This window comes from Oncorhynchus mykiss, chromosome 12 (assembly GCF_013265735.2).
Source record: "Oncorhynchus mykiss isolate Arlee chromosome 12, USDA_OmykA_1.1, whole genome shotgun sequence".
Taxonomy (NCBI): Eukaryota; Metazoa; Chordata; class Actinopteri; order Salmoniformes; family Salmonidae; genus Oncorhynchus; species Oncorhynchus mykiss.
The window spans coordinates 13774001-13798012 of NC_048576.1; the positions used below are offsets into that span (position 1 = coordinate 13774001).

The 24012-nt window shown below is 41.5% G+C and overlaps 1 protein-coding gene across 1 annotated transcript in view; it reads right to left on the minus strand.

Annotated features, from left to right (window-relative positions):
- The window catches only part of LOC110537004 (integrin alpha-2), a 40524-nt gene that overhangs the window by 7620 nt on the left and 8892 nt on the right, over positions 1–24012 (minus strand). Inside the window, exons 3-19 of the mRNA XM_021622700.2 lie at positions 16592–16701; positions 16147–16238; positions 14377–14491; positions 14096–14223; positions 13604–13752; positions 13056–13206; positions 12672–12837; positions 12386–12459; positions 12140–12278; positions 11730–11875; positions 11370–11513; positions 9210–9413; positions 8938–9068; positions 8220–8383; positions 7879–8027; positions 5120–5230; positions 3553–3638 (exon numbers count right to left, since the gene is read on the minus strand). Of these exons, the coding sequence (XP_021478375.2) occupies positions 3553–3638; positions 5120–5230; positions 7879–8027; positions 8220–8383; positions 8938–9068; positions 9210–9413; positions 11370–11513; positions 11730–11875; positions 12140–12278; positions 12386–12459; positions 12672–12837; positions 13056–13206; positions 13604–13752; positions 14096–14223; positions 14377–14491; positions 16147–16238; positions 16592–16701 (2259 nt within the window). The remainder of the gene's footprint in view (positions 1–3552; positions 3639–5119; positions 5231–7878; positions 8028–8219; positions 8384–8937; positions 9069–9209; positions 9414–11369; positions 11514–11729; positions 11876–12139; positions 12279–12385; positions 12460–12671; positions 12838–13055; positions 13207–13603; positions 13753–14095; positions 14224–14376; positions 14492–16146; positions 16239–16591; positions 16702–24012) is intronic.

Consider the following 24012-nt stretch of genomic DNA (forward strand, 5'->3'; position numbering starts at 1 on the left):
TATTATGATGGGGTGGGATTGTAATGAAGACACTATATTATGATGGGATGAGATTGTAATGAAGACACTATATTATGATGGGATGAGATTGTAATGAAGACACTATGTTATGATGGGATGAGATTGTAATGAAGACACTATATTATGATGGGGTGAGATTGTAATGAAGACACTATATTATGATGGGGTGAGATTGTAATGAAGACACTATGTTATGATGGGATGAGATTGTAATGAAGACACTATATTATGATGGGGTGGGATTGTAATGAAGACACTATATTATGATGGGGTGAGACTGTTCCAGTGCTTTGTAATGAAGACACTATATTATGATGGGGTGAGATTGTAATGAAGACACTATATTATGATGGGATGAGATTGTAATGAAGACACTATATTATGATGGGGTGAGATTGTAATGAAGACACTATATTATGATGGGGTGAGATTGTAATGAAGACACTATATTATGATGGGGTGGGATTGTAATGAAGACACTATATTATGATGGGGTGGGATTGTAATGAAGACACTATATTATGATGGGATGAGATTGTAATGAAGACACTATATTATGATGGGGTGAGACTGTTTCAGTGCTTTGTAATGAAGACACTATATTATGATGGGGTGAGATTGTAATGAAGACACTATATTATGATGGGGTGAGATTGTACTGAAGACACTATATTATGATGGGGTGGGATTGTAATGAAGACACTATATTATGATGGGGTGAGATTGTAATGAAGACACTATATTATGATGGGGTGGGATTGTAATGAAGACACTATATTATGATGGGGTGGGATTGTAATGAAGACACTATATTATGATGGGGTGAGATTGTAATGAAGACACTATATTATGATGGGGTGAGACTGTTTCAGTGCTTTGTAATGAAGACACTATATTATGATGGGGTGGGATTGTAATGAAGACACTATATTATGATGGGGTGAGACTGTTCCAGTGCTTTGTAATGAAGACACTATATTATGATGGGGTGAGACTGTTCCAGTGCTTTGTAATGAAGACACTATATTATGATGGGGTGAGACTGTTTCAGTGCTTTGTAATGAAGACACTATATTATGATAGGGTGAGATTGTAATGAAGACACTATATTATGATGGGGTGAGACTGTTTCAGTGCTTTGTAATGAAGACACTATATTATGATAGGGTGAGATTGTAATGAAGACACTATATTATGATGGGGTGAGATTGTAATGAAGACACTATATTATGATGGGGTGAGATTGTAATGAAGACACTATGTTATGATGGGGTGAGATTGTAATGAAGACACTATATTATGATGGGGTGAGATTGTAATGAAGACACTATATTATGATGGGGTGAGATTGTACTGAAGACACTATGTTATGATGGGGTGAGATTGTAATGAAGACACTATATTATGATGGGGTGAGACTGTTCCAGTGCTTTGTAATGAAGACACTATATTATGATGGGGTGAGATTGTAATGAAGACACTATATTATGATGGGATGAGATTGTAATGAAGACACTATATTATGATGGGGTGAGATTGTAATGAAGACACTATATTATGATGGGGTGAGACTGTAATGAAGACACTATGTTATGATGGGGTGGGATTGTAATGAAGACACTATGTTATGATGGGATGAGATTGTAATGAAGACACTATATTATGATAGGGTGAGACTGTAATGAAGACACTATGTTATGATGGGATGAGATTGTAATGAAGACACTATATTATGATGGGATGAGATTGTAATGAAGACACTATATTATGATGGGGTGAGATTGTAATGAAGACACTATATTATGATGGGGTGAGATTGTAATGAAGACACTATATTATGATGGGGTGAGATTGTAATGAAGACACTATATTATGATGGGGTGAGATTGTAATGAAGACACTATATTATGATGGGGTGGGATTGTAATGAAGACACTATATTATGATGGGATGAGATTGTAATGAAGACACTATATTATGATGGGGTGAGACTGTAATGAAGACACTATATTATGATGGGGTGAGATTGTAATGAAGACACTATATTATGATGGGGTGGGATTGTAATGAAGACACTATATTATGATGGGGTGAGATTGTAATGAAGACACTATATTATGATGGGGTGAGATTGTAATGAAGACACTATATTATGATGGGGTGAGATTGTACTGAAGACACTATATTATGATAGGGTGAGATTGTAATGAAGACACTATATTATGATGGGGTGAGATTGTAATGAAGACACTATATTATGATGGGGTGAGACTGTTTCAGTGCTTTGTAATGAAGACACTATATTATGATGGGGTGAGATTGTAATGAAGACACTATATTATGATGGGGTGAGATTGTAATGAAGACACTATATTATGATGGGGTGGGATTGTAATGAAGACACTATATTATGATGGGGTGAGATTGTAATGAAGACACTATATTATGATGGGGTGAGACTGTTTCAGTGCTTTGTAATGAAGACACTATATTATGATGGGGTGGGACTGTCTGGCCTGTAATGTCTGTCTGTCTGGTCTGTAATGCCTGTCAGTATGTAATGTCTGTCTGTCTGTAATGTCTGTCATGTCTGTCTGGTCTGTAATGTCTGTCTGTAATGTCTGTGCTGTCTGTATGTCTGGTCTGTAATGTCTGTCTGGTCTGTAATGTCTGTCTGTCTGGTCTGTAATGTCTGTCTGTAATGTCTGTATGGTCTGTAATGTCTGTCTGTCTGTAATGTCTGTCTATAATGTCTGGTCTGTAATGTATGTCTGTCTGGTCTGTAATGTCTGTCTGTTTGGTCTGTAATGTCTGTCTGTCTGTAATGTTTGTCTGGTCTGTAATGTCTGTCTGTCTGGTCTGTCTGTCTGTCTGTCTGTACTGTCTGTCTGTACTGTGTGTCTGTAATGTCTGTCTGTCTGGTCTGTAATGTCTGCCTGTCTGTCTGTCTGTCTGTCTGTACTGTGTGTCTGTACTGTGGGTCTGTACTGTGTGTCTGTTAATGACTCGCTGGGATTCAAACAAATCGCACTGCACTTAACTGTTAAAGGTAATTATGTTTGAGCCGACATCCATAGTGTTTACTGTCAATGCTATCACGTCAGGGAAATTGATTTTAAAAGTCAAGTTCAGTGCAATGTTGCTACATTGTGGTGTGTTTGAATCATGGCCTCTGTCTTTCAACTTATGAAACTATCTGAATTTATTTTCTTTATCCAGCAAGGCTTGATAGAGGAAGTTTATTCTCACTAAAGCAGAACAGAAAATTACTTATTTTTCCGGTCCCACAGACAAACATTTTGGAATACTGTGTTTGCTATTCATGAGATCTTATAGGGAGTGTTAATTTCTGATTGTTTATTTCACTTTTGTTTGTTGTGTTTCACAAGCATTGGCAATGTAAACATTTGTTTCCGCTATGCCAATAAAGGCCATTTGAATTGAATTGATTTAGGTTTAAGGTGGCCTGCACCACTGAGCGCCGTGTTCAGTATGGATTTATTATGCTGGATTGAGAGTGTCAGATCTCACCTGGGAATCATCTCTCCTTTCTTGACGTTCAAGAGCAGGTCACTCTCACACAGCTCATCAGAGCCACAGTCTTTGGAGAATGGGATCTGTGTTAAGAGAGACATGACACTCTGTTTAAGGGTTGAACTGGGAATTCAGATGTGAAGGTGCCCTATCCCAGTTCTACATCCCAGTTCAACTCTAACCCCAGCCTCAACCACAACCCTAATCCTAGCCCTAACCCTAGCCCTAACCCTAACCCTAACCCTAACCCTAACCCTAGCCCTAGCCTCAACCTCAACCCCAACCCTAACCCCAGCCTCAACCACAACCCTAGCCCTAACCCTATCCTCAACCACAACCCTAACCCTAGCCTCAACCACAAACCTAGCCCTAAACCTAGCCTCAACCACAACCACAACCCTAACCCTAGCCTCAACCACAACCCTAGCCCTAACCCTAGCCCCAACCACAACCCTAACCCTAGCCTCAACCACAACCATAGCCCTAACCCTAGCCTCAACCACAACCCTAGCCCTAACCCTAGCCTTAACCACAACCCTAACCCTAGCCTCAACCACAACCCTAACCCTAGCCTAAACCACAACCCTAGCCCTAACCCTAGCCTCAACCACAACCCTAGCCCTAACCCTAGCCTTAACCACAACCCTAACCCTAGCCTCAACCACAACCCTAGCCCTAACCCTAGCCTCAACCACAACCCTAGCCCTAACCCTAGCCCCAACCACAACCCTAACCCTAGCCTCAACCACAACCCTAACCCTAGCCTCAACCACAACCCTAGCCCTAACCCTAGCCTCAACCACAACCCTAGCCCTGAACCTAGACTCAACCACAACCCTAGCCCTAACCCTAGACATAACCACAACTCTAGCCCTAACCCTAGCCTCAACCACGACCCTAGCCCTAACCCTAGCCTCAACCACAACCCTAGCCCTAACCCTAGCCTTAACCACAACCCTAACCCTAGCCTCAACCACAACCCTAACCCTAACACTAATCCTAACCCTAGCTCTAAACCTAACCCTAACCCTAGCCTCAACCACAACCCTAACCCTAACACTATCCCTAGCCCTAACCCTAGCCCTAACGTTAACCCTAACCCTAGCCCCAACCCTAACCCTAACCCTAACCCTAGCCTCAACCACAACCTTAACCCTAACACTATCCCTAACCCTAACCCTAGCCCTAGCCTTAACCACAACCCTAACCCTAGCCTCAACCACAACCTTAACCCTAACCCTAACCCTAACCCTAACCCTAGCCCTGCACTAACACATAAAGCACAGATACTACCATCAATAGACATTTAAGCAACTGCCAATAGCGTGCAACGCTGTCATCAAGGCACAGGGTGGCAACTTTGAAGAATCTCAAATATAAAATGTTTTGATTTGTTTAACACTTTTTTGTTTACTACATTATTCCATATGTGTTATTTCTTCACTATTATTCTACAATGTAGAAAATAGTAAAACAATAAAATAAAGAAAAACCCTGGAATGAGTAGGAGTGTCCAAACTTTATACTGGAACTGTATACTCTATCACATATTATTGAAACTCACAAAGAACTCCCATGAAGTAGGACGGAGGACATCTAGAACAGGACTGGAGTCTGGGTCATGCAGAGCGATGTCCACACGCAGACCGATGGAGCTCACAAAGTCAGGGGCCTCCTGTCAGACAATAAGATAGGATTTATTTGATTTGTTTAATTCATTTGACTGGGAACATGTGCAACATTTTAGTTACATACTGTACATAGCTAATTCTCTACAGGATCAGAACTTAGTAACATTTTAGTTACATACTGTACATAGCTAATTCTCTACAGGATCAGAACTTAGTAACATTTTAGTTACATACTGTACATAGCTAATTCTCTACAGGATCAGAACTTAGTAACATTTTAGTTACATACTGTACATAGCTAATTCTCTACAGGATCAGAACTTAGTAACATTTTAGTTACATACTGTACATAGCTAATTCTCTACAGGATCAGAACTTAGTAACATTTTAGTTACATACTGTACATAGCTAATTCTCTACAGGATCAGAACTTAGTAACATTTTAGTTACATACTGTACATAGCTAATTCTCTACAGGATCAGAACTTAGTAACATTTTAGTTACATACTGTACATAGCTAATTCTCTACAGGATCAGAACTTAGTAACATTTTAGTTACATACTGTACATAGCTAATTCTCTACAGGATCAGAACTTAGTAACATTTTAGTTACATACTGTACATAGCTAATTCTCTACAGGATCAGAACTTAGTAACATTTTAGTTACATACTGTACATAGCTAATTCTCTACAGGATCAGAACTTAGTAACATTTTAGTTACATACTGTACATAGCTAATTCTCTACAGGATCAGAACTTAGTAACATTTTTGGAATTGTATAAGGAAAACCACATGAGAATACAGCAATGTAGTGTACTTTATATCCCTTTTAATGTTTATACCTACATGTAAATATTAGTCTTGGCAATGTTCCTCAAATAATAATATATTTATTTTTAAAGAGATTGATATATTAATGACATGTACCAATTGATTCTTGAAGAATATAACTTAGAAATGCCTCATGAGCTTAGTTCAACTGTCGTACCCCATCAGTACCTTCACTTCTTGGTGACTGGGCAGTATTGAGTAGCTTGGATGAATAAGTTGCCCAGAGTAAACTGTCTGCTACTCAGCCATAAAAGCTAGAATATGCATATAATTAGTATATTTGGATAGAAAACACTCTGAAGTTTCTAAAACTGTTTGAATGATGTCTGTGAGTATAATAGAACTCAAGTGGCAGGCAAAAACCTGAGAAAAAAATTGACGTTTTTCAACTTATTCCCTATTGAAGATACAGTGGGATATTGGTCATGTTGCACTTCCTAAGGCTTCCACTAGATGTCAACAGTCTTTAGAACCTTGTTTGATGCTTCTACTGTGAAGTGGGGCCGATTGAGAGGGGAATGAGTCCGGCAGAGAGGCACGAGCTCGCGGTCATGTGAGAGTTACCTCACGTTCCATTGCTTTTCTATAGACAAAGGAATCCTCCGGTTGGAACATTATTGAAGATTTATGTTAAAAACATCCTAAAGATTGATCCTATACTTAGTTTGACATGTTTCTACGACCTGTAATATAACTTTTTTGACTTTTCGTTCGACCTTTCGGCTGGACTTGCACGCGTGTTTGAATTTGTTTACCAAACGCCCTAACAAATGAAGGTATTTGGACATAAATTATGAACTTTATCGAACAAATCAAACATTTATTGTGGAACTGGGATTCCTGAGAGTGCATTCTGATGAAGATCATCAAAGGTAAGTGAATATTTATAATGCTATTTCTGACTAATGTTGACTACACAACATAGCGGATATCTCTTTGGCTGTTTTGGTCTCTGAGCGCCGTACTCAGATTATTGCATGTTGTGCTTTTTCCGTAAAGTTTTTTTAAAAATCTGACACAGCGGTTGCATTAAGGAGAAGTTTATCAGAAGTTCCATATATAATAGTTGTATTTTTTATCAATGTTTATTATGAGTATTTCTGTGAATTGATGTGGCTCTCTGCAATATCATCGCATGTTTTGGAACTACTGAACATAACACGCAAATGTAAAATTAGATTTTTGGATATAAATATGCACTTCATTGAACAAAACATACATGTATTGTGTAACAAGTCATCTGATGAAGATCATCAAAGGTTAGTGATTCATTTGATCTATATTTCAGCTTTTTGTGACTCCTCTCTTTGGCTGGAAAAATGGCTGTGTTTTTCTGTGACTTGGTAGTGACCTAACATAATCGTTTGTAGTGCTTTCGCTGTAAAGCCTTTTTGAAATCAGACACTGTGGCTGGATTAACGAGAATGTTATCTTTAAAATGGTGTAAAATACTTGTATGCTTGAGGAATTTTAATTTGGCGCCCTGCACTTTCACTGGCTGTTGGTGGGATGGGACGCTACCGTCCCGAATATCCCAGAGAGGTTAAACATAAGCTTGTTTTACTCCAATGTTTCTAAACAATGTAAATGTGAACAACAACTGTATAGCCTCAAAACATGGTTAAAACTATAATTGTTATATCATGGATTGGTCAGTCCTTGCATCCATAGCTCTAGCTATGAATTTGAGAGTGGTTATGCTTTGTTATTGTTTCAACTGCGGATTGCCCCTTTAAGTGTTGAAAGGATGCTTCCTCCATTCAAAATGAACACAGTCATTCAATAAGAACTGATGAAGGAGGAAAACCAGACACACTTCATTCAGCAAACCATAATTTCATATTATCTATCTTTACCTGAACAAAAACCTCATAGGTGTCACAGAGCTCCCTGGTGGAAACCCGGATGTCTTTCTGCAGGACTCTCTCCGAGTTACTGAACTGACCTCTGGAGGTGACACGAGACGACTGGAGATCAGCATCCAGGGTCAGGTTGTACCTGAGAGCTGAGGTGAGACGTAACAGAGGCAACAAGACACAATTAGAGGGCGCTAAGACCATTGCTATGATGTGAGAAGCCCCTGTAATACTGAACGGGGCCACTGATATGACAGTGACTGTGGAGAGGGGGAGAGAGAGGAAGTGGAAGAGAAGGAGAATGAGAGAGAGATAGATTGACGCAGGAAAGCAGGGCTTACCCACAGGTCCTACAGGTATCTTGGGCCTGAAGGTTGCACTGAAACAGACAGTGGTATTGAAGCAGGACACCAGCCTCCCACTGACCCTGCACGTCTTACTCAGGATGTTGACCTTGTCAGGGTTAAAGGTCGCCCTCGCTGTCACCACGGCCAGACCTCGAGACCTGGGAGAGGAACAGTCTACTGAGATTTCTTATCATAATCCTAATCATTAAGGAGTCGACTTTAGATTGGTTGATTGATTAATTCCTTTATTGGTTCATTGATTGGTTAATTGGTTGACTGACTGGTTGATTCATTCTTTAAATAATGATATAATGGACATCAACAGCTATGTAGAAGTGGTTAGCAGCAGTGTCAGACCCAGTGGGGAATGGACATTATTGTATTTCAGCTAGCTGTTCTGCTCTTCATATGGAGTGGGACGAGATAACAACACTCAATTAGTTTACACTGTTAATAGCAAGCTGTCCATGAGACAGCACATCTCCCTCAGTCAACTAAAACTTTAAAAAGTATTGGATGTTTCTCTCACAACCTACTGTAATTCCATTGGTTTGGTTTAGAGTTACTTTCACCCAAAATAAGTTGGCCAGCTGCTAAGAACAGCAGGCAACTTGAGTGGGACGTGTTGGAATTGTGGGAAACAAAATTCTATAGTTGGGGGGGGGGGGACAGGGTTAATACAAAGAAAAGAGAAGAAACTAGCAAATCTCACCAGAGCTGGACCACCTTCCCATAAGCCCCCACTGATACATCTGGGATGGTGTCATCGTTTAGGTCAGAGTTGGCGTCTAGGGACCGCCCAAAATACTTCAATGCAGGGTCCAGCTTGGAGCCCAGGATTCTCTGAAATGAACAGGATAAAAGATGATCTCACAACTGGATCTCACATCCAATGCTCATGTTGACTGATTTCTAACAGCCTGAGCACCATCTGCATCATCAGCAGGTCTGTATTCAGAGGACAGTGTTGAGTCCTATCGCTACCTGAGAACACTGTGTCCTCAGTTTCTTCTTGTCCCCGTTGAAGACATAAATGACCCCCCTGTTGTTGTCTTCCAGCGGGGCTCCCACCACTACATCACTGTAACCATCCATGTTGAGGTCAGGCACCGCTGAGATGGACATCCCAAAACGAGCGTTGTCCACCGGGGACGGACCCCTCAGGATCCCCTGGTCACTTAGGATGCCCTAGAAACACCAATGCAAAATCATTCATATTGAATATATTGTAAGTGTGCTTACAGAATGTCCTGAACCACTGTGCTCAGAAGTTGTGGTGTGGAGACCAAAGGGAAAGCATTAGAGAGATGAAAAAGACATGAAAGGCTTTAGGAAGATGTGCCGGGCATTGTCATGAGAAAGCTTTGGGAGTAGGTTACAGTACCGTAGAGTAGAGTACAGTACCGTAGAGTAGAGTACAGTACATATAGTAGTCTGCAGTAGGTTACAGTACCGTAGAGTAGAGTACAGTATAGTAGAGTACAGTACAGTACATACAGTAGACTGCAGTAGGTTACAGTACCGTAGAGTAGAGTACAGTATAGTAGAGTACAGTACAGTACATACAGTAGACTGCAGTAGGTTACAGTACCGTAGAGTAGAGTAGAGTATAGTAGAGTAGAGTACAGTACATATAGTAGGTTACAGTACCGTAGAGTACAGTATAGTAGAGTAGAGTACAGTACATATAGTAGACTGCAGTAGGTTACAGTACCGTAGAGTAGAGTACAGTACATATAGTAGTCTGCAGTAGGTTACAGTACCGTAGAGTATAGTACCGTAGAGTAGAGTACAGTACCGTAGAGTATAGTACAGTACCGTAGAGTAGAGTACAGTACATATAGTAGACTGCAGTAGGTTACAGTACCGTAGAGTACAGTATAGTAGAGTAGAGTACAGTACATATAGTAGACTGCAGTAGGCTACAGTACCGTAGAGTAGAGTACAGTATAGTACAGTACAGTACATATAGTAGACTGCAGTAGGCTACAGTACCGTAGAGTAGAGTACAGTATAGTACAGTACAGTACATATAGTAGACTGTAGTAGGTTACGGTATAGTAGAGTACAGTATAAAAAAAACATTGATTGAACCTTTATTTAACTAGGCAAGTCAGTTAAGAACAAATTCTTATTTACAATGACGGCCTACCAAAAGGCAAAAGGCTTCCTGCGGGGAAGGGGGCTGGGATAAAATAAAATAAATAAATAAAATATATATGACAAAACACACATCACGACAAGAGAGACAACACTACATAAAGAGAGATCTAAGACAACAACATAGCATGACAGCAACACATGACAACACAGCATGGTAGCAACACAACATGACAACAACATGTTAGCAACACAACATGGCAGCAGCACAACATGGTAGCAGCACAAAACAGGGTACAAACATTGTTGGGCACAGAGAACAGCACAAAGGGCAAGAAGGTAGAGACAACAATACATCATGCAAAGCAGCCACAACTGTCAGTAAGAGTGTCTATGATTGAGTTATTGAATGAAGAGTTTGAGATAAAACTGTCCAGTTTGAGTGTTTGTTGCAGCTTGTTCCAGTCGCTAGCTGCAGCGAACTGAAAAGACGAGTGACCCAGGGATGTGTGTGCTTTGGGGACCTTCAACAGAATGTGACTGGCAGAACGGGTGTTGTATGTGGAGGATGAGGGCTGCAGTAGATATCTCAGAGTATCTCAAAGTACAGTACAGTAGACTATAGTAGATTACAGTACAGTAGAGTACAGTAGAGTACAGTACAATACAGTACAATAGACTACAGTAGGTAACAGTACAGTAGAGTACAGTAGAGTAGACTACAGTAAGTTACAGTACTGTAGAGTACAGTACAGTAGACTACAGTAGGTTACAGTACAGTAGAGTACAGTACAGTAGACTACAGTAGGTTACAGTACAGTAGAGTACAGTAGGTTGCAGTAGAGTACAGTAGAGTACAGTACAATACAGTACAGTAGACTACAGTAGGTTACAGTACAGTAGAGTACAGTACAATACTGCACAGTAGAGTACAGCACAGTAGAGTACAGCACAGTAGAGTACAGTACAGTAGAGTACAGTACAGTAGAGTACAGTACAGTAGAATACAGCACAGTGCAGTAGAGTGCAGTATGTGTGGCTTACCTTGGTGAAAGAGAGGAGATAGACCTTCCCAGTCTCCTTCTTCTGTTCATTCATGAACATGGGAGCGCCGACCAGCAGTATATCAGACACACCATCTTTATCCACATCCAGAGGACAGAGTACACTGCCATAGTAGGAGCCTATCTACAGAATATAAAGCACATGGAACACACAGTATCTTCAGAGCCAGTGAGCAGAAACAAAGGATAACAACATTAACAAGTCAGATATGATAGATCACACATAGATACTAGAGAGAACAGAGATACTAGAGAGAACAGAGATAATAGAAAGCTATGACATCTACCACCAGAAAAAAAGGTACATGCTCTTCTCTGTCAGCCAGTCCCACCCTAATACCTGATCTCCTCTCTGGGAGTCTATGACGGTGGGTTGTCCCTTGCTGTTGATGATGTACACTATGACCTGTCCAGTGTGGTTGGACCGAGGAGCGCCAGCCACGTAGTACTCCGTGCTGCCATCATTCAGCGTTGTCACAGAGTAGCCTGAACCGAACAGCCAAACAGAACATTATGGACTGATCTGTAACAATATCCAGTACTAGAGGTTTTACTACCAGTCACACTGTAAATCAAGATATATTTAGTTTGAGCTCCAATAAACATTCAAATTGGCTTAGAAATTGTTGGAAAATCAAGAGGCGTAAGAATGACTTGGTGCTGTATGATAAACCAACAATAAAATAGCACCGCTTAAAATTAAGATAAAGGAGCAAATATTGACTTGGAAAACATATCAAACTCACATACCTAATAGTGAACTGTGGTTTCTGTCCTCTAGAATGTTCTCGAAGGCCGTCTTGGGGAAGATGTCTGATTTCTGAGGAGTGTAGTGAACCACAGTACCACTCCAGCCATAGGCCCCCACTGCACCCAGCATCATCATATTCTAGAACAAGTGGGAGAGAATGGCCTGTTTAAACATGCTGAATAGTGGCTTACAGGTTGGAAATACATGTGGAGGTTTGTGTGATAGTATCCATAGCCCATACATACCTGGTTCTTGGTTTGGTGGGCACTGAAGCCCACTTGGGACATCTCCATCTGAAAATCACCCCCTTTCCCAGTACCTGTCTCTCGAGACAACACACAATGAAAAGATTAGTGGCTTTGTTTACTGTCCTGTACAGAGTAAGACTGCTACCTTCTTAAAAGATAACATGTCTTCAAGGTCCATTCATATTGCTGGAATGTATATAGGTCGATATTTTTTCAATATGGATACAAATTTGACCTCTATAAAAAAAATTGGAATAAATGACTTTAGAAAACGGTAGTGTACCCTCTATATTGAAGATTCTGTCTCCCAGAGTTCCAGCGATCTCAAGCAGAGCTTCCTCAGCTGACACATTAAAGAAGTACCTGTCTGTCGGGGTACTGGCGATGGACTTGATCTCAGCAATCAGGTTTTTAGTGTCGATGTCATTCCTTATGTAATACCCGAGGACCTAGAAACATAATAAATAATACATCTTAAAACGATTTATATTAGAATGAAAGGGACGATTAATCAAACATAAACATGTCATGTTATAAAGGGATCAAACAGTAAATGTTAATACCTCACACTCAACACTGTATATACGTATGTATACCTATGTGCCCTTTGCTAAAGAGAGACAAACCTAGATATATAAACGTCAAGCTAAATGTGATATTAACTTACAGCAATACCAAACCGGGTGATCTTCTCCTGCTCACACTTGCCGATGACGTCGTCTTTGAGGCCCTTGTCGTGAGACTCTCCATCCGTCACCACCACCATCACCTTGCTGGCTCCAGGTCGGGCACCGTTCGTAGGCAGGAACGCCTGCCGTCTGAGATGCACACTCAATAGGTGTCAAACAGCAACATCCATCTCAAACCCAAGTCAATAGCAATAAGCATAGCTTCTAAAACGCTTGTTCTGAACACATTTTATTGTGTTGGATTCCATTGAATTCCATTCTTCCAAGTGTTGTATTCCTTTCTATTCTATTCAAGTGTTCCATTCTAACCCCCTCTTTGGGGGGTTTTCAGTTTGCAAATAGAGGTTCTAATCCTTTTGTTCAAGTCTTTTTTATAAATATGTTGAGTCAACAGAGGCAGGATATGTTTATTTAGAATACATGAGGTCACGGTCACTTAAGGACCCATTGACTACCAGAAAACAAGAGGAAATTGCTGAGAATGTTGGCATTGCAGGCAGGGAAAGTGTTGCTCACTGAGACGCACCTGGCAAATTCAATGGCCCGGAAGGTGTTAGTCTCCAGGCCTGACTTCTGGGGTATGTTCGCTGCGGCCGCAATGATTGAGTCTTTGGTTTTGTAGGAGTTCAGATAGAATTCAAAATCCGGATCAACCGCGTACTGTATAATACTTACCTGAAAGCAAAAACATAAAGTCAACAAACAAACTGATAGGGACAAATGCATGTCATTTACTTGGGTCAGGATTCAATCCGACAGTGGGTTGTCGGCAATGCGGCTTTTAAAGGCAATTTCAAAATGAGACGAAATATGCATGGTTTATCTTGAATGAGATCTAGAACGCAGGAACATTGCCTTTAAAAGCTGCATTGTCGATTGCATCCGGCTTTTGACAATTCCTATAAATAAATGTCAGTCGTGGCATTTCATTCTACCTGAGCCCAGGTAGAAATTATGTACAGAAATTATGTTGTACAGAAATTATGAACAGTACACTGATAACTGTGATCCCACTTACCTGAGTATTGTCAGGTCCAATATCCAAGTTCTCCAACAGTTTCTTGAGGAAAGCCACAACTGGTGGCCAGGGATATATACTGTTAGAGCCATCCAAGACAATAGCAATATCCATGGGACCCCCACAAGCTGGAAAGACGGTAGCCATGTATAACTCCAATTACAAAGGGGTGTTAAATATGATATACAGTAGGACTTAATTTGTACTTTTAATCAAAGGTGAAAACAATACAGAATTCTTATTCTAAGGATACACATGTAAAAATGATTGTGGACTCTTACTCTGAAGGGCAGGTGAGAATGAAGACAGGGGGTTGAAGAGAGGGCTGACTTCTGCACAGATCCCTGGGTAGTAATATTGACTGCCACATTTCTGAGCCCACAGAGGTCCACATGTCTACCAGGAAAAGAAGACGCATGAGACAGACGGTAAAACATCCAAAACAACCTTTAGGCTATCAGCCAATCCCAAACAGATCGTCTAGGAGTTTTCCAACTGTATAATCAGATATAGGTTAAATCTGCTTACCATGAATACATTTTTCCCCTGTGACCGTGCAGGCTAGGGTTAGGGTATCTAGGGTATCTCAGTTTAGGGTATCTAGGGTTAGGGTAGCTAGGGTAACAAGGGTATCTAGGGTTAGGGTAGCTAGGATTAGGATAGTTATGGTTAAGTTATTTAGGGTTAGGGTATCTAGGGTTAGGTTAGCTAGGCTTAGGATATCTAGGGTATCTCAGTTTAGGGTAGCTAGGATTAGGGTAGCTAGGATATCACGGTTTAGGGTAGCTATGATTAGGGTAGCTAGGATTAAGGTATCTAGGGGTATGGTAGCTAGGGTTAGGTTAGCTAGGCTTAGGATATCTAGGGTATCCAGGGTTAGGGTAGATAGGGTTAGGGTAGCTAGGTTTAGGGTATCTAGGCTTAGGGTATCTAGGGTATCTAGGGTATCTAGGGTTAGGGTAGCTAGGGTTATGGTAGCTAGGGTTAGGTTAGCTAGGCTTAGGGTATCTAGGCTTAGGGTATCTAGGGTATTTAGGGTTAGGGTAGCTAGGGTTATGGTAGCTAGGGTTAGGATATCTAGGGTTATGTTATCTAGGGTTAGTGTATCTAGGGTTAGGGTATCTAGGGTTAGGGTTAGGGTATCTAGGGTTAGGGTATCTAGGGTTAGGGTTTCTAGGTTTAGGGTAGTTAGGGTTTCTATGGTATCTAGGGTTATGGTAGGTATGGGTTATGGTAGCTATGGTTAGGGTTAGGGTAGCTAGGGTATCTAGGGTTAAGGTATCTAGGGTATCTAGGTTTAGGGTAGTTAGGGTTTCTAGGGTATCTAGGGTTATGGTAGATATGGGTTATGGTAGCTATAGTTAGAGTTAGGTTAGCTAGGGTTAGGGTATCTAGGGTTAGGGTAGCTAGGGTTAGGGTTAGGGTAGCTAGGGTATCTAGGGTTAGAGTATCTATGGTTAGGGTATCTAGGGGTAGGGTAGCTAGGATTAGGGTAGCTAGGATTAGGGTATCTAGGGTTATGGTAGCTATGGGTTATGGTAGCTATGGTTAGGGTTAGGGTATCTAGGGTTAGGGTAGCTAGGGTTAGGGTAGCTAGGATATCTAGGGTATCTAGGGTTAGGGTCGCTGAGGTTAGGGTAGCTAGGGTATCTAGGGTTAGGGTAGCTAGGGTATCTAGGGAATCTAGGGTTAGGGTAGCTAGGGTATCTAGGGTTAGGGTAGCTCGGGTTAGGGTATCTAGGGTTAGGGTAGCTCGGGTTAGGGTAGCAAGGGTTAGGGTAGCTAGGGTATCTAGGGTTAGGGTATCTTGGGTTAGGGTAGCTAGGGTTAGGGTAGCTCGGGTTAGGGTATCTAGGGTTAGGGTAGCTAGGGTTAGGGTAGCTAGGGTTATGGTAGCTTGGGTTAGGGTAGCAAGGGTTAGGGTAGCTAGGGTATCTAGGGTTAGGATATCTTGGGTTAGGGTAGCTAGGGTTAGGGTAGCTTGGGTCAGGGTAGCTAGGGTTAGGGTAGTTCTACAGCTGTACAGAAGTAGTGATGTAAAATCTGCTTACCATAAATGTATCTGCTGTAGCTGTACGGGTTAGGGTCAGCCCCAGGCTCATGTTGACATTGACATTACTCACTGTTGATATGCTGACTGAATCTGTAACAGGAGAGGAAGAACAGTTAGTACACTGTACTTACAGGAATAACTATGCTGTAATAAGAAAAACACTTTAAAGTGTTATTGAATACATTCTCATGGTGTATTTACAGACGTTTACTATCATTCATTAAAAAACAAAATGAGCACAGAGTTCAATGAGAACTCTCAACTCTGAACAAAATCCCATCCTAACTTCTGTGGCCATAATTCTGACTGACAGGCAGATTTGACAGGATTCAAAGAGATTTAAAGGAATGCTATGGTAAAACACAAGATAACACTACACGAGTCACACAAGGATTGCTAAAAGAATAAGAGTTGGTTATAGAAAATAGCTGGAGCTGTCATACTTTGCAGGTTGAGTCTCTGACATCCTGAACTGGCCCCTCTTATCTCACACTTGTAGACGTCTCCTTTCCTGTCCTGGTTGTATCCACTCCAGGGAGAACCAACCAGCAACCTGGGGGGAAACACACACACACACACACACACACACACACACACACACACACACACACACACACACACACACACACACACATATTACAAATAATTACTTACAATGGTGTGAAGATCTAAATTACTTCATTAATGGCAACTACTGTAATGCCATTGTCAGGAAATAGTTAGATACAGTACCATACATTCACAACAAGACAATTAGAGTAACATGATCTGTAAGCAGAGTTAGTTTTTTTCTACAGGTGTGGAAGGTAAACACATACTCTACCAACATCATCACAGTTCATCTTAGGGTGGAATGTATAATAAGCACCTTAACCCTGAGGGGCAAAGTGCAGACATGTAGGGTCTTAATTTGATCAAATAAAATAAAATAACATTTATTTCAGCTGATATCTCAAAGTGCTGATCACTCTTTTGTTGCAGAGAATTTTCCTGCACAGCAGGAAATACAAATTTGTAGTGTGTTCGAGGTTTAAAAAGGCTTCTAAAAATTGTAATTTCGACTTTAGAATGTTAGACTTGATTTCCCCTTACGAAAAATGTATCAATCCCTATAAAATAAATGTCCATTATATAAATCCACATAATAATTCACATTTCCTCTTGCTGCAGGATTATTTTCCTGCTCTAACAAACTGGCTCAAATTAAGATCCTACATCTGTAAGGGGATGTTTTCAGTCTCCTTCTGTTGCATGCGAAGGAGAGAGCCATAATCAGTGGCAGTCCCGTTGTCTGCCGCTGGTGGATCAGGAGCTGGGTAACCATGGTGATTACACAGCATTACCACCATGTGAGTCAGCCAGTCAAGACACACATGCCCACTACATTACACAATGTGATGTCAAACACCCTCCCACAAAAACCAGCCACACATATTACCCTTTCTTGATTAGCTTATATACACACAGACGCACACACGCACACACGCGCACACACACACACACACACACACAGACACAGACACAGACACAGACATACAGACACAGACATACAGACACAGACATACAGACACAGACATACAGACACAGACATACAGACAGACACACACACACACACACACACACACACACACACACACACACACACACACACACACACACACACACACACACACACACACACACACACACACACACACACACACATACACACACATACACAACAGAGCCCAATCCATTACACATGACACATCATGGAGGAAAGCCCCACCTTGCTAGACTACACAGTGTGGACAGACAGACCACCTAGCGTTTCTAAACTGTTGACACACAGATGGACTCACTACAACATCCTGTGAGGTACAGTATAACAACACAACAGCACCACTCAGACTGAGAAAGAGTGGGCACAGACATACTGAAATTATGGTCATTGGGGTGTGTCAGTGAAGTCTAGCTGTGTTTTGATTGGCCATTCATGAGGGTACATCTGGAGTTCTGGGAATACCTGTATGATGTTCTATTGCAAACAAATCTATATGTTGGTGTGATATTAAACCTAGTAAAGACTGAATGAAAGTCCATAGCATCAGCTGGATGCAGGACTTGATGGACGGTGGGCAAAGTTCTTTGCATGCCTGGTGTCACAAAGAAGAGAAACATGCCTTCCACTGGCTACAGAATACACACTATTGTGTTGTGCTTCTCATTGCTGGTGTTAGATGAACTGCTACCATTAAGTCTACAATTCTTGGTATTTGTGTTCAATGTTGTTTCCTGGAATATTCCAAAACTCCCCTTATTTAATTGTGCTTCATAGGAATAGTGATTCAGCAAGTAGTGTGATTCAGAGGGTGATAAATGTCCCCTGACTTTGTGTTAGAGCCAAAACCTACACTCTGAGACAGGAAGCCGCCAATTAGACAAAGGGAGTGTACTTTGACCCCGGATTTCTCTGTGATGTCATACATTCAGCCTTTCAATACAACAAGGCACCTCTATTCTTTGGGGTTCACAGGGACTCTGGGTTTTCCCTATATTCACTCACTGTTTTTATCCTTTACCCTCCTTGTTTCAAGTGGGGTATTTGTCAAGATTACAAATGACCAAACAATAAATCTATACTAGTTTGAGAATCAGTCTCTGCTACCCAGGCTAAATCTCTACTGTTATTTTGTAATAAACCCAGTGTCATCCACCAGCTGACTCTCTATCTGTTGAATTAGCCCTGGGACGAGGTTAGTCAAAACCTGGTCAATTAGCCCTGGGACGAGGTTAGTCAAAACCTGTTGAATTAGCCCTGGGACGAGGTTAGTCAAAACCTTTTGAATTAGCCCACAGGGACGAGGTTAGTCAAAACCTTTTGAATTAGCCCACGGGGACGAGGTTAGTCAAAACCTGTTGAATTAGCCCTGGGACGAGGTTAGTCAAAACCTTTTGAATTAGCTCACGGGGACGAGGTTAGTCAAAACCTTTTGAATTAGCCCTGGGACGAGGTTAGTTAAAACCTGTTGAATTAGCCCAGGGAGGAGGTTAGTTAAAACCTGTTGAATTAGCCCTGGGAAGAGGTTAGTCAAAACCTGTTGAATTAGCCCGGGGAAGAGGTTAGTTAAAACCTGTTGAATTAGCCCTGGGACGAGGTTAGTCAAAACCTGATGAATTAGCCCTGGGACGAGGTTAGTCAAAACCTGTTGAATTAGCCCGGGGACGAGGTTAGTCAAAACCTTTTGAATTAGCCCACGGGGACGAGGTTAGTCAAAACCTGTTGAATTAGCCCTGGGACGAGGTTAGTCAAAACCTTTTGAATTAGCTCACGGGGACGAGGTTAGTCAAAACCTTTTGAATTAGCCCTGGGACGAGGTTAGTCAAAACCTGTTGAATTAGCCCGGGGACGAGGTTAGTCAAAACCTGTTGAATTAGCCCGGGGAAGAGGTTAGTTAAAACCTGTTGAATTAGCCCTGGGACGAGGTTAGTCAAAACCTGTTGAATTAGCCCGGGGAAGAGGTTAGTTAAAACCTGTTGAATTAGCCCTGGGACGAGGTTAGTCAAAACCTGATGAATTAGCCCTGGGACGAGGTTAGTCAAAACCTGTTGAATTAGCCCGGGGACGAGGTTAGTCAAAACCTGTTGAATTAGCCCTGGGATTTTGTTAGTCAAAACCTGTTGAATTAGCCCTGGGACGAGGTTAGTCAAAACCTGATGAATTAGCCCTGGGAAGAGGTTAGTTAAAACCTGTTGAATTAGCCGGAGGACGAGGTTTGTTAAAACCTGTTGAATTAGCCCGGGGAGGAGGTTAGTCAAAACCTGTTGAATTAGCCCGGGGAAGAGGTTAGTTAAAACCTGTTCAATTAGCCCTGGGACGAGGTTAGTCAAAACCTGTTGAATTAGCCCGGGCAGGAGGTTAGTTAAAACCTGTTGAATTAGCCCGGGGAGGAGGTTAGTCAAAACCTGTTGAATTAGCCCAGGGAGGAGGTTAGTCAAAACCTGTTGAATTAGCCCTGGGACGAGGTTAGTCAAAACCTGTTGAATTAGCCCTGGGAGGAGGTTAGTCAAAACCTGATGAATTAGCCTTGGGACATTATTAGTCAAAACCTGCTGAATTAGCCCTGGGACATTATTAGTCAAAACCTGTTGAATTAGCCCTGGGACATTATTAGTCAAAACCTGTTGAATTAGCCTTGGGACATTATTAGTCAAAACCTGTTGAATTAGCCTTGGGACATTATTAGTCAAAACCTGTTGAATTAGCCTTGGGACATTATTAGTCAAAACCTGCTGAATTAGCCCGGGGGGGTGAGGTTAGTAAAAAACCTGATGAATTAGCCTTGGGACATTATTAGTCAAAACCTGCTGAATTAGCCCTGGGACATTATTAGTCAAAACCTGCTGAATTAGCCCTGGGACATTATTAGTCAAAACCTGCTGTATTAGCCCTGGGACATTTTTAGTCAAAACCTGATGAATTAGCCTTGGGACATTATTAGTCAAAACCTGCTGAATTAGCCCGGGGGGGGGGGGGGGGGGGGGGGGGGTGAGGTTAGTAAAAAACCTGATGAATTTGCCTTGGGACATTATTAGTCAAAACCTGTTGAATTAGCCTTGGGACATTATTAGTCAAAACCTGTTGAATTAGCCTTGGGACATTATTAGTCAAAACCTGCTGAATTAGCCCGGGGGGGTGAGGTTAGTAAAAAACCTGATGAATTAGCCTTGGGACATTATTAGTCAAAACCTGCTGAATTAGCCCTGGGACATTATTAGTCAAAACCTGCTGAATTAGCCCTGGGACATTATTAGTCAAAACCTGCTGTATTAGCCCTGGGACATTTTTAGTCAAAACCTGATGAATTAGCCTTGGGACATTATTAGTCAAAACCTGCTGAATTAGCCCTGGGACATTATTAGTCAAAACCTGCTGAATTAGCCCTGGGACATTATTAGTCAAAACCTGCTGAATTAGCCCTGGGACATTTTTTGTCAAAACCTGATGAATTAGCCTTGGGACATTATTAGTCAAAACCTGCTGAATTAGCCTTGGGACATTATTAGTAAAAACCTGCTGAATTAGCCTTGGGACATTATTAGTCAAAACCTGATGAATTAGCCCTGGGACGAGGTTAGTCAAAACCTGTTTAATTAGCCCGGGGACGAGGTTAGTCAAAACCTGTTGAATTAGCCCTGGGATTTTGTTAGTCAAAACCTGTTGAATTAGCCCTGGGACGAGGTTAGTCAAAACCTGATGAATTAGCCCTGGGAAGAGGTTAGTTAAAACCTGTTGAATTAGCCGGAGGACAAGGTTTGTTAAAACCTGTTGAATTAGCCCGGGGGGAGGTTAGTCAAAACCTGTTGAATTAGCCCGGGGAAGAGGTTAGTTAAAACCTGTTCAATTAGCCCTGGGACGAGGTTAGTCAAAACCTGTTGAATTAGCCCGGGCAGGAGGTTAGTTAAAACCTGTTGAATTAGCCCGGGGAGGAGGTTAGTCAAAACCTGTTGAATTAGCCCGGGGAGGAGGTTAGTCAAAACCTGTTGAATTAGCCCGGGGAGGAGGTTAGTCAAAACCTGCTGAATTAGCCCTGGGACATTATTAGTCAAAACCTGTTGAATTAGCCCTGGGACATTATTAGTCAAAACCTGTTGAATTAGCCTTGGGACATTATTAGTCAAAACCTGTTGAATTAGCCCTGGGACATTATTAGTCAAAACCTGTTGAATTAGCCTTGGGACATTATTAGTCAAAACCTGCTGAATTAGCCCTGGGACATTATTAGTAAAAACCTGCTGAATTAGCCTTGGGACATTATTAGTCAAAACCTGCTGAATTAGCCCTGGGACATTATTAGTCAAAACCTGTTGAATTAGCCTTGGGACATTATTAGTCAAAACCTGCTGAATTAGCCCGGGGGGGTGAGGTTAGTAAAAAACCTGATGAATTAGCCTTGGGACATTATTAGTCAAAACCTGCTGAATTAGCCCTGGGACATTATTAGTCAAAACCTGCTGAATTAGCCCTGGGACATTATTAGTCAAAACCTGCTGTATTAGCCCTGGGACATTTTTAGTCAAAACCTGATGAATTAGCCTTGGGACATTATTAGTCAAAACCTGCTGAATTAGCCCTGGGACATTATTAGTCAAAACCTGCTGAATTAGCCCTGGGACATTATTAGTCAAAACCTGCTGAATTAGCCCTGGGACATTTTTTGTCAAAACCTGATGAATTAGCCTTGGGACATTATTAGTCAAAACCTGCTGAATTAGCCTTGGGACATTATTAGTAAAAACCTGCTGAATTAGCCTTGGGACATTATTAGTCAAAACCTGCTGAATTAGCCCTGGGACATTATTAGTCAAAACCTGATGAATTAGCCTTGGGACATTATTAGTCAAAACCTGCTGAATTAGCCCGGGGGGGGGGGGGGGGGGGGGGGTTAGTAAAAAACCTGCTGAATTAGCCTTGGGACATTATTAGTCAAAACCTGCTGAATTAGCCTTGGGACATTATTAGTCAAAACCTGTTGAATTAGCCTTGGGACATTATTATTCAAAACCTGCTGAATTAGCCCTGGGACATTATTAGTCAAAACCTGCTGAATTAGCCTTGGGACATTATTAGTCAATACCTGCTGAATTAGCCCGGGGGGTGAGGTTAGTAAAAAACCTGATGAATTAGCACACGGGACGAGGTTAGTCAAAAATTGATTAATTAGTCCTGGGACGTTGTTAGTCAAAAATGTATGAATTAGCCCTGGGAGGAGGTTAGTCAAAAATTTGTGAATTAGTCCTGGGACGTTGTTAGTCAAAACCTGTTGAATTAGCTCGAGGATGAAGTTAGTCAAAACCTGCTGAATTGGCCCGGGGGGACGAGGTTTGTTAAAACCTGTTGAATTAGCCCAGGGAGGAGGTTAGTCAAAACCTGTTGAATTAGCCCGGGGAAGAGGTTAGTTAAAACCTGTTGAATTAGCCCGGGGAGGAGGTTAGTTAAAACCTGTTGAATTAGCCCAGGGAAAAGGTTAGTCAAAACCTGTTGAATTAGCCCGGGGACGAGGTTAGTTAAAACCTGTTGAATTAGCCCAGGGAGGAGGTTAGTCAAAACCTGTTGAATTAGCCCAGGGAAGAGGTTAGTTAAAACCTGTTGAATTAGCCCAGGGAGGAGGTTGGTCAAAACCTGCTGAATTGGCCCGGGGGGACGAGGTTTGTTAAAACCTGTTGAATTAGCCCGGGGAAGAGGTTAGTTAAAACCTGTTGAATTAGCCCAGGGAGGAGGTTAGTCAAAACCTGTTGAATTAGCCCGGGGAAGAGGTTAGTTAAAACCTGTTGAATTAGCCCAGGGAAAAGGTTAGTTAAAACCTGTTGAATTAGCCCGGGGAAGAGGTTAGTTAAAACCTGTTGAATTAGCCCGGGGAGGAGGTTAGTTAAAACCTGTTGAATTAGCCCGGGGAAGAGGTTAGTTAAAACCTGTTGAATTAGCCCGGGGAGGAGGTTAGTTAAAACCTGTTGAATTAGCCCAGGGAAAAGGTTAGTCAAAACCATATAAAAAACATCCACTTACAGGACCTTGCAAAATTATTGAGACCCCTTGGATTTGTTCATATTTTATTGTGTTACAAAGAGGGATTAAAATTGATTGAATTATCTTTTGTGTCAACAATCTACTAAAAATACTGTAATGTCAAAGTGGAAGAGAAATCTGGCCCATGTTGACTCCCAGTTTTGTTTTGTATAATCAGTGTAAAGTTGTTATAAAAAGTATTCATCCTCTTTGTTTAATCAAGCCTAAATTAGTTGGATTAACAAACACATAATAAGTTACATGGACTCAGTCTGTGTGAAATAATAGGGGTTTATATGATTTTCTTATGACCACCCC